Source organism: Salvelinus namaycush, chromosome 1, assembly GCF_016432855.1.
Source record: "Salvelinus namaycush isolate Seneca chromosome 1, SaNama_1.0, whole genome shotgun sequence".
NCBI lineage: Eukaryota > Metazoa > Chordata > Actinopteri > Salmoniformes > Salmonidae > Salvelinus > Salvelinus namaycush.
Genome location: NC_052307.1, coordinates 48,431,186 through 48,458,959, shown reverse-complemented (window position 1 = coordinate 48,458,959; position 27,774 = coordinate 48,431,186). Strand labels below are relative to the sequence as shown.

Below are 27,774 nucleotides of genomic sequence, written 5' to 3'. Positions count from 1 at the left end.
AAGGGTAAGGCCTTTTTCTACTTACCCAGAGTCCGATGAACTCATGGATACTTTCAAATGAAAGTTCAAGAACATTGGGAAACGGCACTCCAATTTTATTTTTTATTCACATAGAAATGTGTATTATAGATCTATCATTCTACTTGAAAGCAAGTCTAACAAGCTATTTCTATGCTTCCCGTTCTTAAGTTTTGTTTTTGCATCTTTTACTTTTGTTTTTTCATACACTAGCTTTAAACAGCTGAAACAACACTATTTTTCGTTATGGAAAACATATTTCACAGCGGTTTAGATGGTACAATGATTATCAACACAACACTAGTTTATTTTGTAACATAAACTGAAATTAGGCAAACTATTAAAGTTTTAGCCACCAGGAAATAGCGGAACGATTTCTGCACAGTGCAACTTTAAAAGACAAAAAAAAAGTCACCTGATTTCACCTTTTTATTTTTGTCCGGGAAGGCTAACACGTTTTAGCACGTATTCCTTCATCAGAAATACCATTTGTATGTCTCTGAGGGTAGTTTAAAGGAAGTAAAAAAATAGTTTTGTGAGTCATTGCTAACTAGCGTTAGCGCAATGCCTGGAAGTCTACCAGAACAGCTAACATGCTCGCACTATCCCTTTAAACTCACACTGACCCTGATCCATGCTGCCACTAGAACACTGTGGCACTGTGACCCACTTAAAGCTATTTTAGTGTTATGACCATGTCATGTTTCTAACCAGGACCCACCATTTGGTGGACATTGATTTATAATTCCCTCTGTGTTGTTGCACACAGGGAGCAAACTTGCACAGCTTTAGATACTGTAGGCGTTGTATCTTAGGGAACAGTTGTTGCAGTGAGTGACATGTTACGTCTCTGTCTGAGGGTGTTGTTGTAGGTCCACAGACTGAAACGCAGGGGGCAGAAAGACACAGTGCCCTGTCTCACACTCCTCACCCCTCCGTCCCTCTCTTTCAGCCTCTCTCTTCTCTCCATCTCTCTCTCTCCCCTCCCCTCTCTCCCTGTCCCTTAGCCCTCTCCTGTCTCGCTCTGTCCCTCTCTGTCAGTCTATTTCCAGTGCTAGCTGAGTCAGGCGAATAGCTCTCAGCTTGGATTGACACAAATAGGAAGAGGGACTCCAATACTCTAAGAGGGTCAGACACCAACAGAAAAATAACAAGAAACTTTAGAAAACATCAGGAACTACGGAAATATACTGAAACCTGCTAAAGGAACCTGCTATAAACTACAAAAATGGACTCTGATATGGCGATGACGGAATTACAGGAGCATGAGTTGCCAGAGGCCGTCGTTCAGGAGGATGAAGACGACGTGGAGGAACTCAGGAACAGGTGCTTGAATTTCAGCTAAGTGCTTCACTGTCGTACTGTGCTCTGGAGCACACACACACACACACACACACTCTACAACACTAGGACAATTAGTGCTCTATTAATTCAGATCCAGCTAATGTTTTGGTTGTTTTGGCCGTGTCGGAGGTGAAACTGCGTTAGAGCTGTCAAATCCACAAGCGACTCCTGTCATTATACCTAAAGCGGACATTGCCAATGGCTGCACGGAGTCACATTACGAGAAATCCTATGCAAGCTTGTTTACAAGTTTGAACACTCAAAAGCGATTAGGCTGATAGAAAACCTTTTTCTATCAGCCTAAAAATTATTTTTGTTGAATGATTTTCAATTTGAGCATCATTATTTCTATTTAGCCTACATTTTCTCATTCTGAATTTGGGACGGGTGTGGCTTTGTGACAATGATCAAGAGCAGCTGCTCACCGGTTTGACAACTCCCAGGCAGTTACAACTCAGACACCGCCGAAACATCAGTATGCGGGTGTCAGTGATCACCAGTTAACACTTGATCTAATTGAATCTAGGCCTTACACTATCACACAGTTTAGTGCTTTACTCTAATCAGGTTATCCTGAATATTGCTACTGTAGGTACATAGATAGTTGTCCCTCAGCCCCAGTCACGATGACGTTCGGGGACACTAGCCTTCCCAGTTTTTATCTACCATTGGACAGAGCGAGTGCTCAGTGCATATAGGATCATTTGTTATACAGTTTTTCTCAATCGCGTACAAGCAATTTTTCAATCTGTGTTGAAACGTATCTATAGCATAACAGCAATGATCAAATGCTCAAATGCATATCTTAGACCACATTTTGCAAAACATGAAATACAAATGTCATCAGTGAATAGTACAAAGTTCAATGTTTTGTTCACAGAATATTAACACGTTGTTTTCATCATAAAATAAATGTGTGGAATTGTGTTCACTGTTTCTGGCGATCAGTAAATACTACTGCACAAAATTCTAAATCATCCCATCAGTGTCATACCATTTGAGTCGTTCCATGTCATTTCAGCAAGCCATGACACCCACCATTGTTCTGAAATCGTTTCTGTAATTATAAACTGGTAAGATTGACATTCCCGAAACCTTATTTTGTTGAAATTGTATTTCATCTCAGAAAAATTTATCAAATTGATTGCACCCAAATTGTCCATTTTAGTTTAAAGGATATATTCAATAAATATAGCACCCAACATCCGATTTGGACCAAACTTCTTCCTAGCAATGAGTAAGACATGAGGGATCCAATAAAATATTCAAAAGCCACCCACAAACCCCCCACTTCAATCCCACCCCAACAACCAGGATACAATATAAGTTCTCTATGTCTGACAAGTAGTATGAATATGCAGTTTGGAGTATTGTTTCTTCATACTATGTAATGTATTCCTTGTTAATTTGGTGATGGTTATTTTCCTCTGTTCTGAGAAATTTGAAATTGAAGTCTCTTGCAATTTTTATCATAAATTAGTGTGAAAATATCAGGTTTTGACCACTTGATGCTGCTGTTCCTGCTATGCTGCCAGAGATTTTGCTGGTCCCTTGTTGTTTTAAATAGATCACATTTCCTTTGCAACTTTGGGTAGAAAACCAATACATTTTGCTCATGGTAAATTAATTATGTGGTCATCCTCACAATTCAAGTCATTCCTTCATGAAAGCAATTCATTTAGTCTTTCTCTTAGCAACTTAATGCTTCCACCAAACATTCCTTGAATAGTCCAACAAGGCAGCCTTCTGCGAGAGCTATGCCTATGGTGCAATGAACCTTTTCTACAAGACTAAAACTTTGTTGGAGAAATGGGCTAGCGACTAAAAGGTTCTAACAACCTTAATAAAATATTACAATTGTAAACCATTGCATGGCAGTCTTATATTTCCAATAACATTATTAGAAAACAGCTCTATATGCAGTGTGATTAGTGACATTTATCATTAAACCCAACCCAACTCAATACCATTACAATTGCAAAAGACTATACAGTGTGTGTTTGGGACTTTCACAATTTAAGACCACTAGCGCCCTCTACTGAAGAACATTAGAATGATGCTTGACAAGGCCAATTCATTACCGGTCTCAATCAAATTAAGTGCATGCTCGGAAAAGCACAGAGCAAAGTTATTTTTTGAAGATATCTGCTGGGATGGTGTAAATACAACTAGGCTGCATTCCACGCTGCAAGGGATATTCCAACCCTGAGCACCGGCCTGCTCTACTCTTGCTGATTTGATTGCCGTAAATGCCAGAAGTTTGATTTTGAAAATATATTTTATTATAACTCTGGTTTCTCAAACCAACACTGACATTCTTATTATTACTGAATCTTGGTTAATAAAGTCTATGTCGAATACTGATGTGTCTCTGACTGGTTATAATGTATACAGATTTGGCAAAGGTGGGGGTGTCGTCATATTCGTAAAGGGCAGCTTAAATGTTTCCCTAAGCAATCTGAATGTCTAATCTTGAATGTAGGCCTTGGTAATAAAGCCCAGCTGACACTGGTGGGAATTTACCTCCCTCGGTTCTGCCTTGTGCTCTAAGGGGGGAATTACAACCAGAGTTAAGCACGCATAAATGGAATGGCATTCCCTTTTTATGCACTTTTTCTCTCTACGTGTATTCTGATCTTGAACTTAGACATGAGAATAGCATGTTATTGGGGTGGAGATCAAAGAAAGGATGTATGGCGGCGGTGTGTCTACAGATACGCCGTATTCTGACCTTAACTTAATTTCCAACAATTTCACGCGTGAATAAAGGATGAATAAGGTCGACATCTACTTTATTTTTCCCGATATAAATAGCACCATTCTTCATGCACTGTAATTTACAAATTGATAAGAGATAATGATAAGAGCTACTGTAGGTAAATGAGTAAGCCGTTTGGATAAGGGGATTGTAAATATAAATGACAATTGTTTCGATTTATTTTACCTTATGATTACAGGAGACACATATGTAACTAGTCATATGGCGGCAAACTGAAGCATATCAATATATCACCTTTTCCACAGTGACATTTATGAAATTCTGGCCTTATAACCTTGCAGGGATGAAGTTTGGAGAGCCATAGCTTCTGTAGCCATGCGCAAATTACAGTATAGCACCAAACATACCAAGTTGATTTATAATTTCTATCATGTTTAATTACAGTGTACGGCCAGACTTTTCAATGTATTTTTTACAATGTGTATCGTGTTAAATATTAGCCACTATCAGTAGCCTTTGTTCCTAAGGATTGCTAGCATTCGTGGATCATATTAGGCTAACAAATTAATTTGGGACATGTAGCCTATTTGAATCATAATGGGATGCATACCATACCGTAGCAGCTTAAACCTGGACCCTGGCGCACTGTTCACGAAGACTGGATTCAAATTAAAGGTACACCAAATTTAAAGGGATGGCTGTAGATACATGTACTGAAAACCATATTGAACACAACTCTACAAGAAAATCTGTTAGTGGGAGGGTTTTCAGGAGTTGAATTACATTTATTCAGTGTGTGCAGGGGAACCACACCTGCTAAGCCTGATACGCACCTGCATAAGGTAAGTCTGAATAACAATTACTGAGAAGTGCGTAGGAATGCCGTAAATTTTGTCTGAATCGGGCCCTAAGCAAATTGTCTGAATTACTGTCTTACTATGCTAAATCTTAATAATTCATATTGGGTCATTTTAATCTGGATTGGTTGATGCCAGTATCACATAGGCTGAAATATATTTTTACTGAGCTAACTCTAACTCTGCTGATAAGTAAACCAACTCTCCCCAACTTTAAACACCCTAAAGAATGTACTCTTTTAGATATTTTTCTAACTAATGCCCTCATAAATATACTGCCAACGGAATCTTTGCTAATGAGCTCGGTGAACATTGTCCCATTGTCTGCATAAGAGATGATAAACTACCTAAATCCTGCCCACGGATTATTACAAAGAGACATTTTGGGCATTTGAATTAGCAACATTTCATGTCTGATCTGGGGTTGTGTGACTCGGGGATTGTGTCATCTGACTCGGATCAGGCGCTAAATTGTTTTGCTTCTCTGTTCAACAATTGTAGATAAGCATGCATACATTTAACTAAAAATTACAGGAAATACATTTTGCTTGGGCTAAGGCTAAATTGACTGATACCATGTATGACTGGCAGTCCTATAGATATTTGAGAAATATATTTGCCTTCAGAAAGTATTCATACCGCTTGACTTGTTCCTGAATTCAAAATGTATTAAATATGTTTCACCCATCTACACACAATACCCCATAATGACAAATGAAAGCATGTTTTCATGAATGTTTGCACATTTATTGAAAATGAAATAGAAAAATATGTAATTTACACAAGTATTCTAACCCCTGAGTCAATACTTTGTAGAAGCAACTTTGGCAGTGATGAGTCTTTCTGGCTAAGTCTCTAAGAGTTTGCCACATCCTGATTGTGCAACATTTGCCCATTTATTCGATAAAAAATTATTCAAACTATGTCAAATTGATTGTTGATCATTGCTAGACAACCATTTTCAGGTATTACCATAGATTTTCAAGTAGATTTAAGTCAAAACTGTAACTAGGCCACAGGAACATTCACTGTGTTCTTAATTAGCAACTCCAGTGTAGATTTGGCCTTGTGTTGTAGATTATTGTCCTGCTTAAAGGTGAATTCATCTTTCATTGTCTGGTGGAAAGCAGACTGAACAAGGTTTTCCAATAGGATTTTGCCTTTACTCAGCGCCATTCCATTTCTTTTTTATCCTAAAGAACTCCCCAGTCATTAACGATTACAAGCATACCCATAACATGGAGCAGCCACCACTATGATTGAAAACACGGAGAGTGGTACTCACTGATGTGTTGTATTGGATTTGCCCCAAATATAACACTTTGTTTTCAGGACAAAAAGTGAATTGCTTTGCCACATTTTTTGCAGTATTACTTTAGTGCCTTGTTGCAAACAGGATGCATGCTTTGGAATATTTTTTATTCTGTACAAGCTTCCTTCTTTTCACTCTGTAAATTAGGTTAGTATTGTGGAGTAACTACAATGTTGTTGATCCATCCTCAGTTTTCTCCAACACAGCCATTAAACTCTGTAACTGTTTAAAGTCACTATTGGCCTCATGGTAAAATCCCTGAGCGGTTTCCTTCCTCTCCGGCAACTGAGCTAGGAAGGATGCCTGTATCTTTGTAGTGACTGGGTGTATTGATACGCCATCCAAAGTGTAATTAATAACTTCACCATGCTCAAATGGATATTTAATGTCTGCTTTTTTATTTTTACCCATCTACCAATAGGTGCTCTTCTTTGTGAGGCATTGAAAAACCTCACTGATCTTTGTGGTTGAATCTGCATTTGAAATTCACTGCTCAATTGAGGGACCTTCCAGATAATTGTACGTGTGGGGTACAAATATGAGGTAGTCATTATGCAACTATGCAACTTATGAATCTTTGCAACTTATGTGACTTGTTAAGCGCAGTTGTCAGGGTTGTGTGCGGAGAATATTTGGAGTCAAACGCAGGACACAGGTGTTGAGCGAAACCACAGTGTTTTACTCAAAATAAATGCACAATTCCACAAATGGAAAATAAACAGATACGTACACGTATCAACTACAACACCTAACGCACAAACAATCACGGACAAAACAGAAATGAAAGCCAGAGGGTTAAATAGGGAACATGATGGGGGAATTGAAACCAGGTGTGTATAATACAGACAAAACAAAACGAAACTGAAAAATGGATCGATGGTGACTAGAAAGCCGGTGACGTCGACCGCCGAACACCACCCGAACAAGGAGAAGGGCCGACTTCGGCGGAAGTCGTGACAGCAGTTTTACTCCTGAACTTATTTAGGCTTGCCATAACAAAGGGGTTGAATACTTATTGACTCAAGACATTTCAGCTTTTATTTTTGAATTAATTTGTAAAACTTGAAAACATTCTTCCACTTTAACATTATGGGGTATTGTGTGTAGGCCAGTGATGACAAATTCAGGCTGTAACACAACAAAATGTGGAAAAAGTCAAGTGGTGTGAATACTTCTAAAGGCACTGTATATGTCTATCTTTGGTTTGGAAAGCAAAGTCACCATACTGTACTTCTTGAACTGTGTATCTGAGAATAGTAGGAATCTAGCAAACTTCTGGAAAGTACTTAAATCTCTGAAAGCTAAAAAAACGTTAGCTGACATGGGCTAGTTGATCTGGACATTTCTGCCAAGTTATAAATAGCTCTCTAAGGTATTCAATGACTGACATGACAAGAGGAAAACTGATGACCGATTGCACCTTGTGCATTCTACTATTACAACTTTCAAGACTAAGTTGAAAGCTGGACTGAGGTCAGCTCAGACAGAGAACGTAGCGTCTGATGGAAACACCATTTTGCCTCAGCTGGCCATCTATTTAAAAGAATAGTTTCTAGAAATTCCTCTAATTCCAGTACAGGGAGTCATTTATTCCCCTCGAAACAGACTTTTGAAAATGATGCACTCCCAGATACACATTCTCTATTTTCATTTCAACCATTTTATATCTATGATTTAGTAAGTGCCTTGCTAACAAATCCACAGGGGCTGATTCTCTTGATCCCTTCTTACTGCAGCTCTCTGCCCCACTTATTGCAGAATCATTGTCCTATATTTTTTACTTGACAATTGTTTCTGGTGTTATCCCTAAGATCTGGAAAGTGACACGTCCTCCCCTTACACAACGGAGTAGATCATTTTGACTTAGATAAATGATCTTGCCTTTCCAAAGTTTTAGAATCCCTGGCCAACTATCAGCTAAGAACTTTTTTTAACTTCTCATTCTATTCTAAATGTGCACCAGTCTGGTTTTAGACTCAGACATAGCACAGTTTCAGCTGCTACGCTTGTTATAGACGATGTGCTAAATTGCTTAGATCATAAAAACCATTGTGCTGCCTTATTTATAAACCTTCCAAGGCCTTTGACGCTGTTGACCATTACGTTCTCATTCAAAGACTGACTTGACTGAAATAGGCCTGGATCAGGCTTCTTGCAAGTGGTTAGACAATTATCTGTGACAGGACACAACGAGTGATTTGTGATGGTGTCCGGTCTACTTTCCTGGATAGTACAAAAGGTGTACCGCAGCATCGACTATCCAAATAAAGAAAGTTCAACAAAAGAAAAATCCAACTCTGTTGAACAGATAAAAATGTTGTTGATCTTTAGAACATTTATCCTATATCTGCCATTTCCATTACACATCCAACTGGGCACAGACATCAATTCAATGTATATTCTACGTTGGTTCAATGACGTGGAAACAACGTTGATTCAACCAGTGTGTGCCCAATGGGATGTTGATTTTGTTGAATAAACCCGGGGCAATGGAAACCTGCCTATTGACTCTCCCCTTTGACTGCCCCAAATTGACCCATTTTTAGCTTCAACTTCTGAGTCCATTGGAGAGGACCAGCTTGAGCAAAGTGGGGTGTAGAATCTTTGCTCTAGAATTGATCTAGTAATAGTATTCCCTGCCTGCCAAATAATAGGGTTTGTACAATTAAAGATTCGCAGAGCTATGGTCAAGCGATACCCCTTGCCAAACACACGCGCCCAACCAGACATTGATTGATTGATCACTTATCACACGCACACACACACACACACATATATGCACACACACACTGCAGGTTGATGCACACTTCTCTAGTTATCAAGCTGAGAAACGGTTGAGGTAATCACGTTCAATGTGAGGTTTTTGCTCACAGTTTGCTATTCCCGGAGTACCCCGTGAAGTACCCCCACATGTGCATTTCACTTGTAGACCTATGTTCTTATGTGCTCCCAAGTAACTCATCTAACTCCCTGTTCCTTTCTTCAGTCTGCGGGAGGTGGTCCAGGACCAGTCTGTGAAGCCCAAGCTGCAGTGTCTGATGGCGGACCCGACCTTCTCCATGGTGACAGTTCAGAGTGAGGACAGCGGCATTGTCTGGGAAACGGCCTCCAGCCGATGCTCCACACCCTGGGCGTCGGAGGCCAGCTACAGCTCTGACACCTACAGTTTGGACGGCTCTGCTACCGGTGGTGGAGGTGCACAGGGCAAAATTACCATTGTCTTCGATGAGGACAAGATAATTCGGAGGAGGAAGAGGACGAGAGGAAAGGCCAGGCTGGGGGAGAGGCTAAGGAGACCCGGGAGCTCCAGGTCTGGCTCGACACTGGGGGTGGAGAGGCCTGAGATGGCTGAGGTGTCTGTGCCAAACATCCGAGTGGAGAGTGTAGAGTCAGACACAGAGTCAGGGGAAGTGAAAGACAAAGACCAGGAGTTGTTTAGTCTGATCTCAGAGGGTTATGAGATCCTCAACATCAAAGTCCCGTCCAAACTGCCCACAGTGGACGAGGAGGAGAGCACTGAGCTGCAGGATAACCTGTCCTACTTGGAGGAGACACCCAGGATCAGGTCCAAATCCAGGCGGGGCTCTGAGGCCTTACCTGCCCAGGACTACCCAGAAATTAAGGAGGGCACAGAAGGAGAAGAAGTGGGAGAGTCTAAACCCTCAGAACCCACAGAGCAACAGGGGCCTCACAGCCACAAGGACAGCACCAGCGACATGGACTACTTTGAGGCGTTTACCCTGCTGGATGAGGTGGTTCCTGGGCAGCAGGTTCCAGAGCCAGTGGGAGACGAGACACCCACGAAGCCCCAACGAGAGGAGCCTAATCTGGGGCAGATGACAGCCACAGACAGCCTCTCTGCAGCTCCGGACGATGACTTTGTGTTTGTCACAGACATGGAGATTGCCAGCGAGCGTTTGGATGAGGTGTTCTACGGGAACAAACACCACGCACCCCCAGAGGACCTGATGAAAAGGGGAGAAGAGGATGAAGAGGAGGGAGGGAAGGAAGGAAGAAGAGAGAGTATGAGGTCTCTGAAGGAGAGTGGGTCAGCGCTGTTCAGCAGAGAGGAGAGCATCCTCACCCCCATCTTCCTCTCCCCGGGACCCCCTAAGATCATTGATCCCATCCTGCTAGAGGAACCCACAGCCATGTCCTTCCTCTACTCCGACCTGTACGAGGACGCCATGGGGGAGAGGAGGAGGAGCGACGAGGAAGGCTCAGAGGCAGAGAGCGTGGGGTCGGACAGATCGTTCCAGAGGCGACTGTCTGATTCAGAGGAAACAGACGGATACCTGGAGAAGTTTATCCTGAAAGACGAGACTCCCAATGTGGAGGACCAATCAGAAGAAGCGGATGGTAAAGGGGAGGGGCTAATGATGTGGTCGCAGAGTAAGTTTGAGCTGACCGGATTCCTAACGAGAGTGGTGGAAGAAGAAGAAGAGGAGAAGGAGGAGTGTAAGAAGGAGGAGATCAAAGATGCAGAGATGAATGGGTACCTGCAACCAGCAGGATATAAAGAGATTAAGAAATCAACAGAGATGGAAGAATCAACAGAGAAATCTTTGTTGCACATCAAGGAAACTGGTCCTGATAAAGACTCTGAGTCTATAAATACAGACAGCAAAGTCACAGGAAAGAGACCTGAGAAGGTTGATGTGGTAGAGGAAGCTAAAAGTGAGACAACACCTGAGGCACATGAGTCAGAGGTTGACAGCCAGGAGGAGGTAGTGTCAGATAAAGTATCCCATGAAACAGAGCTACTAGCTCAGGCAGAGGAGGTGAAAAAACTAGACGAAGTAGAAGTGTCTAGAGTGGCAAAACCAGTTGTAATTCAGGAGCCTGTGGTTGTACAGGTGAACCAGGTGACAACTGAAAGTAAAACAGAGACTGTAGTTAAAGCATCTGAACCTGTAAGAGCAGAGGATGCTATTAAAGATCCAACTGAGGCCATAGCAGGAGCACAGGAGCTACACAGGGTGTCTCAAAAGGCAGTTACTGATTTATCAGTAGTTATTGTGAAAGTATCCGATGATACTAAAATGGCATCTGAAATTGCAGCTGAAGCAATCAATAGAATGGAAATGCTAGCTGAAGCACACAAAGTTGAAAAAGTAGAGAATAGATCTGAGGAGCCTTTGAGTGTAGAGGAGGAGTCCTTTACACACAATCCTGAAGCCGAAGTAGTTCCAACTGCCCCTCCTGCAGAAGCAGCGGACCGGTGGTCGTCACCTCTTGCCCCTGCTGAGGGAGATAAGGGACAGGAGGAAGAGCCAATGAAGAAGCAGGACTTGGACGGTGAGGACGAGTGGGTGTTCACTCCCCTCAGGAGCTTTGCTCCTCAGGAAGACCTCTCTGTGCTGCACAGAGAAACTGTGGTTTCAGAGATGGAGCTGCACACTGACCCTGGGGTCACGGAGAGAGAGCTGCACAGGGAGACTGCAGAAGAGCTGGAGTATGAGATAATCTCGCAGCAGGAGGCAAGAGAGATGATGGTGTCTGAGACAGAGAGAAAACAACTGTGCCCAGGCCCTAACTCTAATCTAGAGAGAGAGAGGGAGCTGGAGAAAGAAAAGGAGAGAGAGATGGAGTTGGAGAGGGAGAGAAAGAAACAGAGGCTCAAGGAGGAGGAGAGACAGAAGAGGGAGGGGAAGGAGAGACAGGAGAAGGAGAAACAGATGGAGTTGGAGAGGGAAAGAGAAAGGGAGAGGCTAAGGCTGAAGGAGGCAAAGGAGAGACAGGAGAAGGAGAGACAGGTGGAAAAGGAAAGAGAAAAGGAGAGGCAGAGGCTGAAAGAAGAGAAGGAGAGACAGGCGAGGGAGAGAACGATAGAATTGGAGAGGGAGAGAGAAAGGGAGAGGCAGAGGCTGAAGGAGGAGAAGGAGAAGGAGAGACAGGTGAAGGAGAGACAGGAGAGGGATAGACATATGGAGTTGGAGAGGAAGAGAGAAAGGGAGAGGCAGAGGCTGAAGGAGGAGAGCGAGGAGAAGGAGAGACAGGAGAGGGAAAGAGAAAGGGAGAGGCAGAGGCAGAGGTTGAAGGAGGAGAAGGAGAGACAGGAGAGGGAGACACAGATGGAGAAGGAGAGAGAAAAGGACAGGCAGAGGCTGAAGGAAGAGAAAGAGAGACAGGAGAAGGAGACACAGGAGAGGGAGAGACAGATAGAATTGGAGAGGGAGAGAGAAAATGAGAGGCAGAGGCTGAATGAGAGAGAGGAGAAGGAGAGACAGGAGAGACAGGAGAGACAGGAGAGGCAAAGAGAAAGGGAGAGGCAGAGGCTGAAGGAGGAGAAGGAGAGACGGGAGAGACAGATGGAGAAGGAGAGAGAAAAGGACAGGCAGAGGCTGAAGGAAGAGAAAGAGAGACAGGAGAAGGAGACACAGGAGAGGGAGAGACAGATCGAATTGGAGAGGGAGAGAGAAAATGAGAGGCAGAGGCTGAAGGAGAGAGAGGAGAAGGAGAGACAGGAGAGGGAGAGACAGGAGAGGGAGAGACAGATGGAGTTGGAGAGGGAAAGTGAAAAGGAGAGGCAGAGGCTGAAGGAGAGGGAGGAGAAGGAGACGAAGGAGAGGGAAAGACAGATGGAGTTGGAGAGGGAGAGAGAAAGGGAGATGCATAGGCTGAAGGAGGAGAGGGAGGAGAAGGAGACGAAGGAGAGGGAAAGACAGATGGAGTTGGAGAGGGAGAGAGAAAAGGAGAGGCAGAGGCTGAATGAGAGAGAGGAGAAGGAGAGACAGGAGAGACAGGAAAGGCAAAGAGAAAGGGAGAGGCAGAGGCTGAAGGAGGAGAAGGAGAGACGGGAGAGACAGATGGAGAAGGAGAGAGAAAAGGACAGGCAGAGGCTGAAGGAAGAGAAAGAGAGACAGGAGAAGGAGACACAGGAGAGGGAGAGACAGATCGAATTGGAGAGGGAGAGAGAAAATGAGAGGCAGAGGCTGAAGGAGAGAGAGGAGAAGGAGAGACAGGAGAGGGAGAGACAGGAGAGGGAGAGACAGATGGAGTTGGAGAGGGAAAGTGAAAAGGAGAGGCAGAGGCTGAAGGAGAGGGAGGAGAAGGAGACGAAGGAGAGGGAAAGACAGATGGAGTTGGAGAGGGAGAGAGAAAGGGAGATGCATAGGCTGAAGGAGGAGAGGGAGGAGAAGGAGACGAAGGAGAGGGAAAGACAGATGGAGTTGGAGAGGGAGAGAGAAAAGGAGAGGCAGAGGCTGAAGGAGGAGAGCGAGGAGAGGGAGAGACAGGAAAGGGAGAGAGAAAGGGAAAGGCAGATGATGAAGGAGGAGAGCGAGAAGAAGGAGAGACAGGAGAGGGAAAGACAGATGGAGAAGGAGAGAGAAAGGGGCAGGCAGAGGCTGAAGGAAGAAAAAGAGAGACAGGAGAAGGAGACACAGGAGAGGGAGAGACAGATAGAATTGGAGAGGGAGAGAGAAAATGAGAGGCAGAGGCAAAAGGAGAGAGAGGAGAAGGAGAGACAGGAGAGGGAGAGACAGATGGAGTTGGAGAGGGAAAGAGAAAATGAGAGGCAGAGGCTGAAGGAGGAGGAGGAGAAGGAGACGAATGAGAGGGAAAGACAGATGGAGTTGGAGAGAGAAAGGGAGATGCATAGGCTGAAGGAGGAGAGCGAGGAGAAGGAGAGACAGGTGGAGAGGGAGAGAGAAAAGGAGAGGCAGAGGCTGAAGGAGGAGAGGGAGAGACAGGAGAGGGAGAGACAGATGGAGAAGGAGAGAGAAAAAGACAGGCAGAGGCTGAAGGAAGAGAAAGAAAGACAGGAGAAGGAGAGACAGGAGAGGGAGATACAGATAGAATTGGAGAGGGAGAGGGAAAATGAGAGGCAGAGGCTGAAGGAGAGGGAGGAGAAGGAGAGACAGGAAAGGGAGAGACAGGAGAGGGAGAGACAGATAGAATTGGAGAGGGAGAGAGAAAATGAGAGGCAGAGGCTGAAGGAGAGGGAGGAGAAGGAGAGACAGGAGAGGGAGAGACAGATGGAGTTGGAGCGGGAAAGAGAAAATGAGAGGCAGAGGCTGAAGGAAAGAGAGGAGAATGAGACAAAGGAGAGGGAAAGACAGATGGAGTTAGAGAGGGAGAGAGAAAGGGAAAGGGAGAGGCAGAAGCTGAAGGAGGAGAGCGAGGAGAAGGAGAGACAGGAGAAGGAGAGACAGGAGAGGGAGAGACAGATAGAATTGGAGAGGGAGAGAGAAAATGAGAGACAGAGGCTGAAGGACAGGGAGGAGAAGGAGAGACAGGAGAGGGAGAGACAGATGGAGTTGGAGCGGGAAAGAGAAAATGAAAGGCAGATGCTGAAGGAAAGAGAGGAGAAGGAGACAAAGGAGAGGGAAAGACAGATGGAGTTAGAGAGGGAGAGAGAAAGGGAAAGGGAGAGGCAGAACCTGAAGGAGGAGAGCGAGGAGAAGGAGAGACAGGAGAGGGAGAGACAGATGGAGAGGGAGAGAGAAAAGGACAGGCAGAGGCTGAAGGAAGAGAAAGAGAGACAGGAGAGGGAGAGGGAGAAACAGATGGAAAGGGAGCGAGAAAAGGACAGGCAGAGACTGAAGGAAGAGAAAGAGAGACAGGAGAGGGCGGAGAAGGAGAGACATGAGAGGGAGGAAAAGGAGAGGGAGAGAGAACGAGAGAGAGAAAGGGAGAAAGAAATGGAGAGGCTGAGGCTGAATGAATTGAAGGAGAGGGAGGAGAAGAAGAGACAGGAAAGGGAGGAGAGTGTGAGACAGGAGAGGGATGAGAAGGAGAGACAGGAGAGAGAGAGAGAAAGGGAGAGGGAGAATGAGAGACAGGAGAGGGAGAGACAGATAGAATTGGAGAGGGAGAGAGAAAGGGAGAGGCTGAGGCTAAAGGAGGAGAAGGAGAGACAGGAGAGGGAGGAAAAGGAGAGAGAGAGGGAAAGGCAGGAGGAGAAGGAGAGGCATGAGAGGGAGAGTCAGAAGGAGAAGGAGAGGAGGGAGAGGCAGAAGGAGGAGAAGGAGAGGCATGAGAGGGAGAGACAGATGGAGTTGGAGAGGGAAATAGAAATGAAGAGGCTGAAGGAAGTGAAGGAGAGGGAGGAGAAGGAGAGGGAGGAGAGAGAGAGAGAAAGGGAGATGCAGAGGCTGAAGGAAGTGAAGAAGACACAGGAGAGGGAGAGACAGGAGAGGGAGGAGAGGGAGCAGAAGGAGAGACAGGAGAGAGAGGGGAAGGAAATACAGGAGAGGGAGAAAGAAAGAGACAATCAGAGGCTGAAGGAGCGACAGGAGAGGAAGAGTGAGATGGAGTTGGTATTGGAGGGAGAAAAGCAGAAGGAAAGGGTGAGAGAAAACCTCTTGATGGATATGGAGAGGCAGAAAGAGCAAGAGATGGAGGAGAGGGTAAGAGAAGAGAGAGGACTGTATCTCCCCGCTTACGAGGAGCCCATTGAGGCTGATTATGAGATATTCGATGCGGAGGAGGAGAGCCAGGCCAGAGCAGCTGCTGCCCTACAGGGGATGGATTGCTTCTGTCTGGGCTGTGGTTGTCTGCTCTCTGAGACTGACAGACTGTCTGGAGGACACCAGGATCATGAGGTCACCAGCGTGGAGACAGCCTACGAAGACATCAAGGTGAGTGACAAAGTTAGATGTTAGTGGATAGAGTACACTATTCACATCACCCCATGTCACAATTCAGGTAATTCATTATTGTGTCCCTTCCTGGAAATGTGTCTTGCGTCTTATACTCAACAGCACAGCATCACCACATTTAGTGCAGTTATACATAAATGCATAGAACAATGTAAATCATGAGCAATATACAACTAGATTCAACACTTGTGGATCAGACCTTGGTTCAAATACTATTTCAGGTATTTCATTACTTTTCAATACATTTCAAAACAAAATAAATTTGAACAAGTACAGTGGGTATTCACCCCTTTGGATTTTTTCACATTTTGTTGTGTGACAAAGTGGGATTGAAATGGATTTAGTTGTGATTTTTTTTGTCAACTACAAAGACCAGGGAGCTTTTTGAAAGCTTCATAAAGAAGAGCAGTGATTGGTAAATGGATAACAATAACAAATCAGACAATGATTCAAGTGTTTGTTTCATATGATTGTTGGTTATTGATGTGTTTATGGAGGGCTCATCTGCAAAAGAGACTGTGGTCTCAGCATGCCTTCCTGCTTAATTAAAGGTTGAATAAAATACAATAAAATTGAATATCTCTTTAAACATGGCCAAGTTAATAATTATGCTGTGGATGATGTATTAAACCACCCAGACCCAACAAAGATAGAGTCGTCACTCTGAACTGAGCTGCAGGATGAGGCCATTGGTGATTTTAAAACAGCTACAGAGTTCAAGGGCTGTGAAGGGAGAAAACAGAGGATGGATCAACAACATTGTAGTTACTCCACAATAATGGCCTAAATGAAAGAGTGAACATTTAATAAAAAATATGCAGAATTTTTAAAAACCAAAACATGCAACAAGGCACTAAATTAAAACTGAAAAAGACAAAAACACGGCAAAGGAATAAACTTTTTGGCCTTAAATGCTAAGCCTTATGTTTGGGGCAAATCCAACACAACACATCACTAAGTAACTGCCTCCTTATTTAGAGGAAAACCTGCTTCAGTCTGCTTTACACCAGAGACTGGGAGAGGAATTCACCTATCTGCAGGACAATAACCTAAAACACAAGGCTTTACACTTGGCTCATTCTGCTCTAGCTATCATGTTTCAGGTAATTTTATTTTATTTTTCCTTTATTTAACAAGGCAAGTCAGTTAAGAACAAATTCTTATTTACATGATCTGTGTAGTAATATTAATTGAATCAGAAATCCATTTGCATTGCTAGTTATAGCCTAATGTTAGCTAGCTAACAATGAACCAAGTTGGTTAGCTTTAGCTACCTGCAGATTCATACTACAGCTATGACAATGGTTGTATTGGTAGTAGTATGAGTTGGGATTATGCCGGTTAATTGTTTAGCTAGCTAGCTACATGTCTAAACAAAAGACTCCACTTCGCCAGATGATTACATGACCCATCAAGTTAGCCAGGTGTGTCTGGGGGTGATTATGGCCATCTATTGTATTTCATGAACATGTGTGTTCATGAAGGGTGTCCCTAGTGTCCCTTCCACATAGCTACATGTGGCTGGGAGGTGGTTATAGCATTTTCTTCACATGGCCCATCAATTTAGATTAGTGTGTTGGGTAAGCGTCATCTAATAATTTTAAAGTATATTTATCTGGACACTTTCTGTTTTTGATATTGCTACTATGCAGTAACCATTTCACTGCACTATTTTCACCTTCTGTATTCTGTGCATGTGACAAATAAACTTAGATTGTATTTGATACCAGAGTCTGTTTACCAGAGATGGTGATTTGAAGAACAACATGACCTGCACCAAAGTCAGATTACGATATAGGCCAGGGACTAGATAGTGTATTTTTACCTGAAGTTTTTCCTTATTGTTGGCTAATACTTTTACTACTTTTAGTCTTGAAATCGTTGGTTGTTTACTAAACTACTCACTCTGTTTAGCACATGGCCTCACGTGAATCCTTAAAGAGATGGGTGGGGCTAAGGCTCTAAGAGGGTGTGAACAATGCTGAATAGGTATAGACAAAGAAGAGCTCTCCAGTAGGTGTAGAAAAATATTCAAGATACATTTTATGGGTGAATATTGAAATATTGAAATATTGAAAAAGCTTCAAACTGTAACTTGTGCCTGCAACCTGCTTCAGGTTATAAGTCAACCTAGCAGGGTAGTTACAAACAGGACATGAATGACATCGTAATCATGTATTGATCACATCTTTACTATTGATGCAGAAATTTGCTTTAAAGTAGTATCCAACTCCATCGGATGTAGTGATCAAAATATGTTAGCCAAATCTAGGAAAACCAAAGTTACCAAAGTCTGGGCCTAATATAGTGTCTAAGAGGTCATACAATAAGTTTTGTAGTGATTCCTACATTGTTGATGTAAAGAATATTTGTTGGTCTGTGGTGTGTAATGAGGAGCAACCAGACGCTGCACTTGACGCATTTATGAAATTGCTTATTCCAGTTACTATTAAGCATGCACCCATTAAGAAAATGACAGCAAAAACTTAAATCCCTGTGGATTGATGAGGAATTGGAAAATTTAATGGTTGAAAGGTATGAGGCAAAAGGAATGGCAAATACTGTAAGTCTGGTTGCAGAACCGATTGGTAAACGTACTGCAAATTCAGAAATCATGTGTCTATCTGAATAAAAATAAGAAGTTATACTATGAAACCCTCCTGTACTCCCTGGTCAATCATGACTGCACGGCCAGGCACGACTCCAACACCATCATTAAGTTTTCTGATGACACAACAGTGGTCGAACTGATCACCAACAACGACGAGACAGCATATAGGGAGGAGGTCAGAGACCTGGCTGTGTGGTGCCAAGACAACAACCTCTCCCTCAACGTGATCAAGACTAAGGAGATGATTGTGGACTACAGGAAAAGGAGGACCAAGCACACCAAGACAGTCGTGAAGAGGGCACAACAAAACCTTTTACCCCTCAAGAGACTGAAAAGATTTGGTATGGGTCCTCAAATCCTCAAAAGGTTCTACAGCTGCACCATCGAGAGCATCCTGACTGGTTGCATCACTGCCTGGTATGGCTACTGCTCAGCCTCTGACCACAAGGCACTACAGAGGGTAGTGCGTATGGCCAGTACATCACTGGGGCCAGGCTTCCTGCCATCCAGGACTTCCATACCAGGCGGTGTCAGAGGAAGGCCCTAAAAATTGTCAAAGACTCCAGCCACCCTAGTCATAGACTGTTCTATCTGCTACCGCACGGCAAGCGGTATCGGAGGGCCAAGTCTAGGTCCAAGAGGCTTCTAAACAGCTTCTACCCACAAGCCATAAGACTAATGAACATCTAATCAAATAGCTACCCAGACTATTTGCATTACCCCCCCCCCCCCCCCCCCCTCTTTTACGCTGCTGCTACTCTCTGTTATTATTTATGCATAAGTCCCTTTAATAACTTTACCCACGTGTATATATTACATAAATTACCTCGACTAACCGGTGCCCCTGCACATTGACTCTGTACCGGTACACCCTTGTATATAGCCTCACTATTGTTATTTTACTGCTGCTCTTTAATTATTTGTTACTTTATTTTGTATTTTTGTAGGTATTTTTCTTAAAACTGCATTGTTGGTTAAGGGCTTGAAAGTAAGCATTTCACTGTAAGGTCTACACCTGTTGTATTCAGCACATGTCACGCCCTGACCATAGTTTGTTTTGTATGTTTCTATGTTTTGTTTGGTCAGGGTGTGATATGAGTGGGCATTCTATGTTTTATGTCTAGTTTATCTATTTCTATGTGTATGGCCTGATATGGTTCTCAATCAGAGGCAGGTGTTTGTTGTTGTCTCTGATTGGGAACCATATTTAGGTAGCCTGTTTTGTATTGTGGGTTGTGGGTGATTGTTCCTGTTTCTGTGTCTTTTTGTATGTCACCATACGGGACTGTTGCGTTTTCGTTCGTTTGTCCGTTTATTGTTTTGATCTTTGTTTTCAAGTTTTCTAATTAAAATGGATAATCATCACGCTGCATTTTGGTCCTCCGATCCTTCTTACTACTCCTCCTCAGATGAGGAGGACGACGTTCGTGACTGCGCATGTGACAAATAACATTTGATTTGATTCACCAAATCAAAGCGCCAAAGATAAATTCTATAACGATTGATAGTAAAAGCTTTGGAGCACCTTAAATAAAAATTTGGACAAAAAGGCTAACTCAGTTCCATCATTCATTGAATCAGATGGCTCATTCATAACAAAACCCACTGATATTGTCAACTACTTTAATGATTTTTTCATTGGCATGACATGCCAGCAACAAACGCTGACACTACACATCAAAGTATAACTGATTTGAATTATGAAAGACAAGCATTGTAATTCTGTGAAGTGAGTGTGAAGTGAAGTGAGTGTGGAAGAGGTGAAAGAATGATTGTTGTCTATCAACAATGACAAGCCACCGTGGTCTGACAACTTGGAGGGAAAATTACTGAGGATAATAGCGGACGATATTGCCACTCCTATTTGCCCATATCTTCAATCTAAGCCTACTATAAAGTGTGTGCCCTCAGGCCTGGAGGGAAGCAAAAGTAATTCACTACCCAAGAATAGTATAGCCCCCTTTACTGGCTCAAATAACCAACTAATCAGCCTGTTACCAACCCTTAGTAAACATTTGGAAAAAATGTTTTTCACCAGATACAATGGTATTGTACTGTAAACAAATTGACAACAGACTTTCAACACGCTTGTAGGGAAAGACATTCAACAAGCACGACACATACACAAATGACTGATGATTGGCTGAGAGTAACTGATGATAAAAATATTGTGGGGGCTGTTTTGTTAGATTTCAGTGTGGCTTTTGACATTATCAATCATAGTCTGCTACTGGAAAAACGTATGTGGCTTTACACGCCCTACTATATTGTGGATAAAGAGTTACCTGTCTAACAGAACACAGAGTGTTCTTTGATGGAAGCCTCTAAAACATAATCCAACAATTCGCCAGGACAGCTGTCTAGGCCCCTTACTTTTTTCAGTTTTTACTAGTGACTTGCCACTGGCGTTGAGTAAAGCCAGTGTGTCTACAACACTATACACGTCAGCTAGTGAGTGAAATTACTGCAACTCTTAACAAAGAGCGGCAGTTCGTTTCAGAATGGGTGGCAAGGAATACATTTGTCCTAAATATAAAAAAACTAAAAGCATTGTATTTGGGACAAATCATTCACTAAACCCTAAACCTGAACGAAATCTTGTAATAAATCATGTGGAAATTGAGCAAGTTTAGGTGACTAAACTGCTTGGAGTAACCCTGGATTGTAAACTGTCATGGTCAAAACATGTTGATACAACAGTAGCTAAGATGGTTTAGAAGCCTGTCCATAATTAAGCGCCATTCTGCATTTTTAACAACACTATCAACAAGGCAGGTTCTATCAGGCTCTAGTTTTGTCACACCTGGACTACTTTTCAGTCCTTTGGTCAGGTGCCACAAAGAGGGACCTAGGAAGATTACAATTGGCTCAGAACAGGGCAACACGGCTGGCCTTTGAATGTACACGGAGAGTTAACATTAATAATATGCATGTAAATCTCTCATGGCTCAAAATGGAGGAGAGATTGACTTCATCACTACTTGTTTTTGTACGAAGTGTTGACATGGTGAATGCACCGAAGTGTCTGTTTAAACTACTAGCACACAGCTCAGACACCAATGCATACCCCACAAGACATGCCACCAAAGGTCTCTTCACAATCCCCAAGTCAAGGACAGACTGTGGGAGGCGCACAGTACTACATAGATCCATGGAACTCTATTTCTCATCAGGTAACTGATGCAAGCAGTAGAATCAGATTTAACAAACAGATAAAAAAACACCTTATGGAACAGTGGGGACGTGAAGAGGCACACAGGCACAGACACACATGATAAGACATACACTCTACACACAGAACGATTTTGTATCGTAGATATGTGATAGTAGAGTAGTGGCCTGAGGGAACACACTTAATGTGTTGTGAAAAGTGTTATGAACGGTAATGTCATGTCATATTTTAAATTGTATATCACTGCCTTAATGTTGCTGGACCCCAGGAAGAGTAGCTGCTGCCTTGGCATGTGGTAACCAAAAAAAGTGTTAAACAAATAAAAATATATTTTATATTTGAGATTCTTCAAAGTAGCCACTCTCTGCCTTGATGACAGCTCTTGGCATAAAGAAAATAAAGAAAAACCCACGATTGCTTGCTATCTAGGGTGACACCCAGCAGTTTCGTCTCTTCAACTTGCTCAATTGCCACATTATTCAATAATAGATCCAGATGAGGTTTAGGGTTGAGCGAGTGATTTGTCCCAAACATTATGCTTTTAGTTTTTGAGATATTTAGCACCAGCCTATTGTTAGTTACCCAATCTAAAACTGACTAGAGCTCTATGTTAAGGGTGTCAGTTATTAATTTTACTGTTGCAGCCGTCGTGTATACTGTTGAGTCAAAAAGAAAAGAAGAAGACATTGTTATAATAGTAATCTTGGTCCTTTATGTGTAAAGACCCCTCCAACATGGACACACAGGTTTTATTCAAGGTCAGTGGAAGGTAATTAATACATGCAGAAAACAATAATGGTCCAAACCTGCTGCCCTGTGGTACACCACACTCAACCAAATTTGCATTAGAGAGGCTTCCATTAAAGAAAACCCTCTGTGATCTACTGGATAGGTAACTGCCCATTCTTGATAAGGCAGAGAATGTTAATCCACAACACCTACATTTTTTCAGCAATATATTATGATCATTGATATCAAAAGCTGCACTGAAGTTTAACAAAACGGCTCCCACAATCTTCTTATTATCAATTTCTTTCAGACAATAATCAGTCATTTGTGTCAGTGCCGAGCATGTTGAGTGCCCTTCCCTATAAGCATGCTGAAAGTCTGTTATTAATTTGTTTCTGTAAAATGACATTGTATTTGGTCGAACATAATTTTTTCTGAAAGTTTGCTAAGCAACGGAACAGGCTGATTGGCCTGCTGTTTCAACCATTAAAGGGTGCTCCTCCCTCCAGGCCTGAGGGAACACTCCGTATTATAGGCTTAGGTTGAAGCTTGAAGAATTTTGAAGATAATAATGGGCAAATGTGTTTCTAACATGTATTGACTCGGGGTAATATACCTCTAATCAATGTATATTAGTCCTGTATTTTTCATTAATTAAAAGAAATGTTTGAATATTGCTTGCACATTGACATTAGAGTATTTTGTGTAGATCAATGACAGAAAAAAATCACATTAAATTAATTTAAATCCCACTTTGTAATGCAACAAAATGTGAAGAAATCCAAGGGGGTGAATAGTTATGATACCCACTGTAATTGAATATTGGAATGTATTTGAAAATACTATTTGGAAAGTTTTGGCATGTATTTACAATGACTTCAAATACATATTGTTGGAAGTATTTGAAATACCAGTATTTTCACAATAAATAGTTGTGAATGTTCTGTACTTAGTAGTTACGTTTGAAATAACAAACAACTTAACATTAAAAAGACCAACTCAGCTCTACATATTTGCTGACCTGTGACCCACTGACATTGCCCCTGGTTAGAGGGGAGTTAACACACACTGGGAACTTTATTGACACAGACTGACAAAGATGAACATGGGAATGGCTCTGTAATACAGAAATTAACCTCTACAGGAATGGTGTCCCCCCCACGGGATGGTTAAGCTAAGTAACATGAACATTTCCCAGGACATAGACATATCTGATATGGGCAGAAAGCTTACATTCTTGTTAATCTAACTGCACTGTCCAATTTACAGTAGTTATTACCATGCTATTGTTTGAGGAGAGTGCACAATTATGAACTTGAAAATGTATTAATAAACCAATAAGGCACATTTGGGCAGTCTTGATCTAATATTTTGAACAGATATACAATAGTTCATTGGATCAGTCTAAAACTTTGCACATACACTGCTCCCATCCAGTAGCCAAAATCTAAATTGTGCCTGGACTGGAATAATACATCATGACCTTTCTCTTGCATTTCAAAGATGATGGTACAAAATAAAATAAAAAACGTTTTTTTTCTTTGTATTATCTTTTACCATATCTAATGTGTTATATTCTCCTACATTAATTCCACTTTTCCACAAACTTCAAAGTGTTTCCTTTCAAATGGTATCAAGAATAGGCATATTTGCTACAGGTCCTGAGCTATAGGCAGCTAGATTTGGCTATGTCATTTTAGGATAAAAAAAGGGGCGGATCCTAAAGAGGTTTTAAAAGGAATAATAAATACACATATGGAATGCAATGAATAGAGCAGGATGAATGTATGCATATCAAATATGCTACAACAGTGAAAAGAAATGGAACAGAACTGCAATGGTAGAAGCTGGTACTCCTGGTTGAGTGGGAATCCTTACTCTCAACCGCGCCACTCTCTCCAAGAACAGTGCTTTCATGCTCACTAAACTAACACCACTGATTTTACTTGCCAGCTTTACTATTTTGTCTAATTGTTTTTTGTTTGAGATGGAAAGTTAATTGTACCGGGCTTGGAAACAGAACGTGAGAACACTCTGAATGAAGGATGTGTGCAATATGTTTATTTTTTTATTGACCTGATATTTAGTTTAGTCTCCTCATGAAATATAGTCGTTATTGTCTCTTTTTGTATATCTGTTTTGTGTTAGGAGTCCAGGTGAGTTTTGAGTAAATTATAGTGCCAAGATACAGGTAACTGCCAAAATAAAGGAAACACTTGAGTAAACGAGGGATACAAAGTATATTGAAAGCAGGTTCTTCCATACAGATGTGGTTCTTGAGTTAATTAACCAATTAACATAACATGACACGAGTGGTCACTGAATAATTTGCTATGGCAGTCAGTCACTAGATCTCAACCCAGTTGAACACTTATGGAAGATTCTGGAGCGGCCACCATCAACAAAACATCAATGATGGAATTACTCATGGAAGAATGGTGTTGCATTCCTCCAATAGTTCCAGACACTTGTAGAATCTATGCTTAGGTGCATTAAAGCTGGTCTGTCTCGTGGTGGCCCAAAGCCCTATTAAAACACGTTATGTTGGTGTGTTCTTTACACTGAGTATACCAAACATTAGGAACACCTTCCACATTTTTTGTTGCACCCGTCCTCTTTTGCACTCAAAACAGCCACAATTTGCATGGACTCTACAAGGTGTAGAAAGCATTCCACAGGGATGCTGGCCCATGTTGACTCCAATGCTTCCCACAGTTGTGTCAAGTTGGCGGAATATCCTTTGGGTGGTGGAACATTGATACACACAGGAAACTGTTGAGCATGAAATACCCAGCAGCGTTGCAGCCCTTTACACAAACCGGTGCGCCTGGCACCTACTACCATACCTCGTTCAAAGGCACTTCAATCTTTTGTCTTGCCCATTCACCCTCTGTAAGGCATACGTATGCAATCCATGTCTCAATTGTCTCGAGACTTAAAAATCCTTCTTTAACCTGTCTCCTCCCCTTAATCTACACGGATTGAAGTGGATTTAACAAGTGACATCAATAAGGGATCTAAGCTCTGGTCAGTCTTTGTCATGGAAAGAGCAGGTTTTTATAATGTTTTGTAGACTTGTCAGTTATCTGTATTTGTATTGTTCCGCTGTTTCAATTTGCTCTGAGTCTATATGGAAGGGGCCCGTGTCTTCCCATGCCAAATCCCCTCTTCAGGCCTCAGTGATGCACATTCATAAAGTATGATGTCACCTGTTTTAATCCGTGTAAAGGTCCCATGTGACATCATCAAGCGGTGAAACTGATATGTGATCTGTTCTCCCTGTTCACTCAGTGTAGGTCATTGGCAATGTAAAGACACAGCTCATATTTCAGTCACACACAGAGTGCTTTCGTGAACCTGTTAGTGTGTGTTTGGTATCGATAATTGCCATGCTCCATGAAAAGTATTCACTCTTTCTGTCTCTAGACTCATAACATAGAAAAAACATTTAACCAAATAGATTTGTACAGAAAAATTGTATCCAGGCCAACCATTATCCTAGTTTGAAAGTGGTTCAGTGATATTTGACTGCCCCCCTCCCTGTCCCGAGTGGCCAAGCAGGTGTTGGGCTAGGTGATATGGCCTAGAACTCATATCTCACATTTTTAAAAATTATGGGCGATTCACAATATATATCTCGATTTTTTAAAAAGTTCTCTAAATAAGCTTTGTTGTACAATTAAAAGGTAAAATACACTGCATTTAAAATGGGCATTGTCAATAATCCAATGAATTCTGAGTTGTACCTGCTTTTTTTGCAATAATTACTGATCTGGCTTTCAGGTCTGTCTATAAAAATGCCCTTTTTGTAACAAATTTTCACCAGAACCATGCATAATGCACATTCACTAATAATGTAGCAGGCATTATAGAAAATGAACACCGGTCTCATAAAATATATCTCAAGCACAAGCCCACGTGCTAGTGAGTAGCCAGCTAATATTTATATATTAAGTTTAAGCCAAATTGGATCTAGGAATAATTTCACAAGCTCTGAATTCAGCTAACAAGGCAAAACAGTTGAATTGTTATGAACACAACCTTCTGTTCGTCTCCAACTGTTTGAACAGCATGCTAGCCTGTCCACTTTGTTCAGATGTTGAAATCAAGTGACCTACCTTATTTCTCAGAATGAGAACGAGTTGCCAATTCCCTATATAATTGTTTTATGCTTATTGCACATTTATAAAACACAGACTAAACAGCTAGTATAACCACCCAGGACATGGTACCGTATTGCACACGCAATAGACTGAGCATTAATTTCCCAGAATGAATGTTCATTGGTACATCCGTTTTAGTAGCGTCTGCTGTGCTCAGAATTTGAGGAGTTGAAGCATAAACAGTGTATGGTTCGAAAGGTTAAATTCTCCTCTACTACAGTAAAATAATGTCTCCATGTGTTTTGGTGTCCATTTGACCGATTCTGTTGGACCAAACCTCAAATGCAAATAGCAAGTTGAAACCGTTTGTCAGAGAGGAAGAAGTGATCTCTCATCTTTGTTGTTGTGAGTGGTAGGGGGAGGGGCATGGGAGAAAAAGGCAAAGTGAATGGTTTCACTCGCCAAAATATTATTTTGAACCTAAGCTTTGTCGCCTGCCTTCTCGCGTTTGGGACAACGGCTCCCATTGTTAGAGTTTATGTATTATTTCTTACATTGTTAGCCCAGAAAATCTTAAGTGTTATTACATACAGCTGGGAAGAACTATTGGATATAAGAGCGACGTCAACTTACCAACATTACGACCAGGAATACGACTTTCCCGAAGCGGATCCTTTGTTCCGACCACCACCAAGAACATTGGATCTAATTCCAGAGGCCGACCCAAAACAACGTCGCCGCAGAAGAGGTAGACGGAGCGGCCTCCTGGTCAGGCTTCAAAGGCATGCACACCGCCCACCGCTTCCGAGTATACTACTCGCCAATGTCCAGTCTCTAGACAACAAGGTGGACGAAATTAGGGCAAGGGTTGCCTTCCAGAGAGACTGTAACATTCTCTGTTTCACGGAAACATGGATCTCTCGGGATATGTTGTCGGAGTCGGTACAACCACTGGGTTTCTTCATGCGTTGCACCGACATAAATAAGCATCTCTCTGGGAAGAAGAAGAACGGGGGTGTATGCTTCATAATTAAAAACTCATGTTGTAACCATAACAACATACAGGAACTCAAGTCCTTCTGTTCACCTGACCTAGAATTCCCTACAACCAAATGCCGACCATATTATCTCCCAAGAGAATTCTCGTCAGTTATCGTCACAGCTGTGTATATACCCCCTCAAGCAGGTACCACGACGGCCCTCAAGGAACTTCACTGGATATATATCCTGAGGCTGCATTTATTGTAGCTGAGGATTTTAACAAAGCAAATTTGAGAACCAGGCTACCTAAATTCTATCAGCAT

General features: G+C 42.3%; 1 protein-coding gene across 1 annotated transcript in view; it reads left to right on the top strand.

Annotated features, from left to right (window-relative positions):
* Nucleotides 1–1,264: 1,264 nt before the first annotated feature.
* The window catches only part of cmya5 (cardiomyopathy associated 5), a 62,343-nt gene continuing 35,833 nt past the window's right edge, over nt 1,265–27,774 (top strand). Inside the window, exons 1-4 of the mRNA XM_038998886.1 lie at nt 1,265–1,344; nt 9,237–11,730; nt 12,307–12,378; nt 15,574–15,834. Of these exons, the coding sequence (XP_038854814.1) occupies nt 1,265–1,344; nt 9,237–11,730; nt 12,307–12,378; nt 15,574–15,834 (2,907 nt within the window). The remainder of the gene's footprint in view (nt 1,345–9,236; nt 11,731–12,306; nt 12,379–15,573; nt 15,835–27,774) is intronic.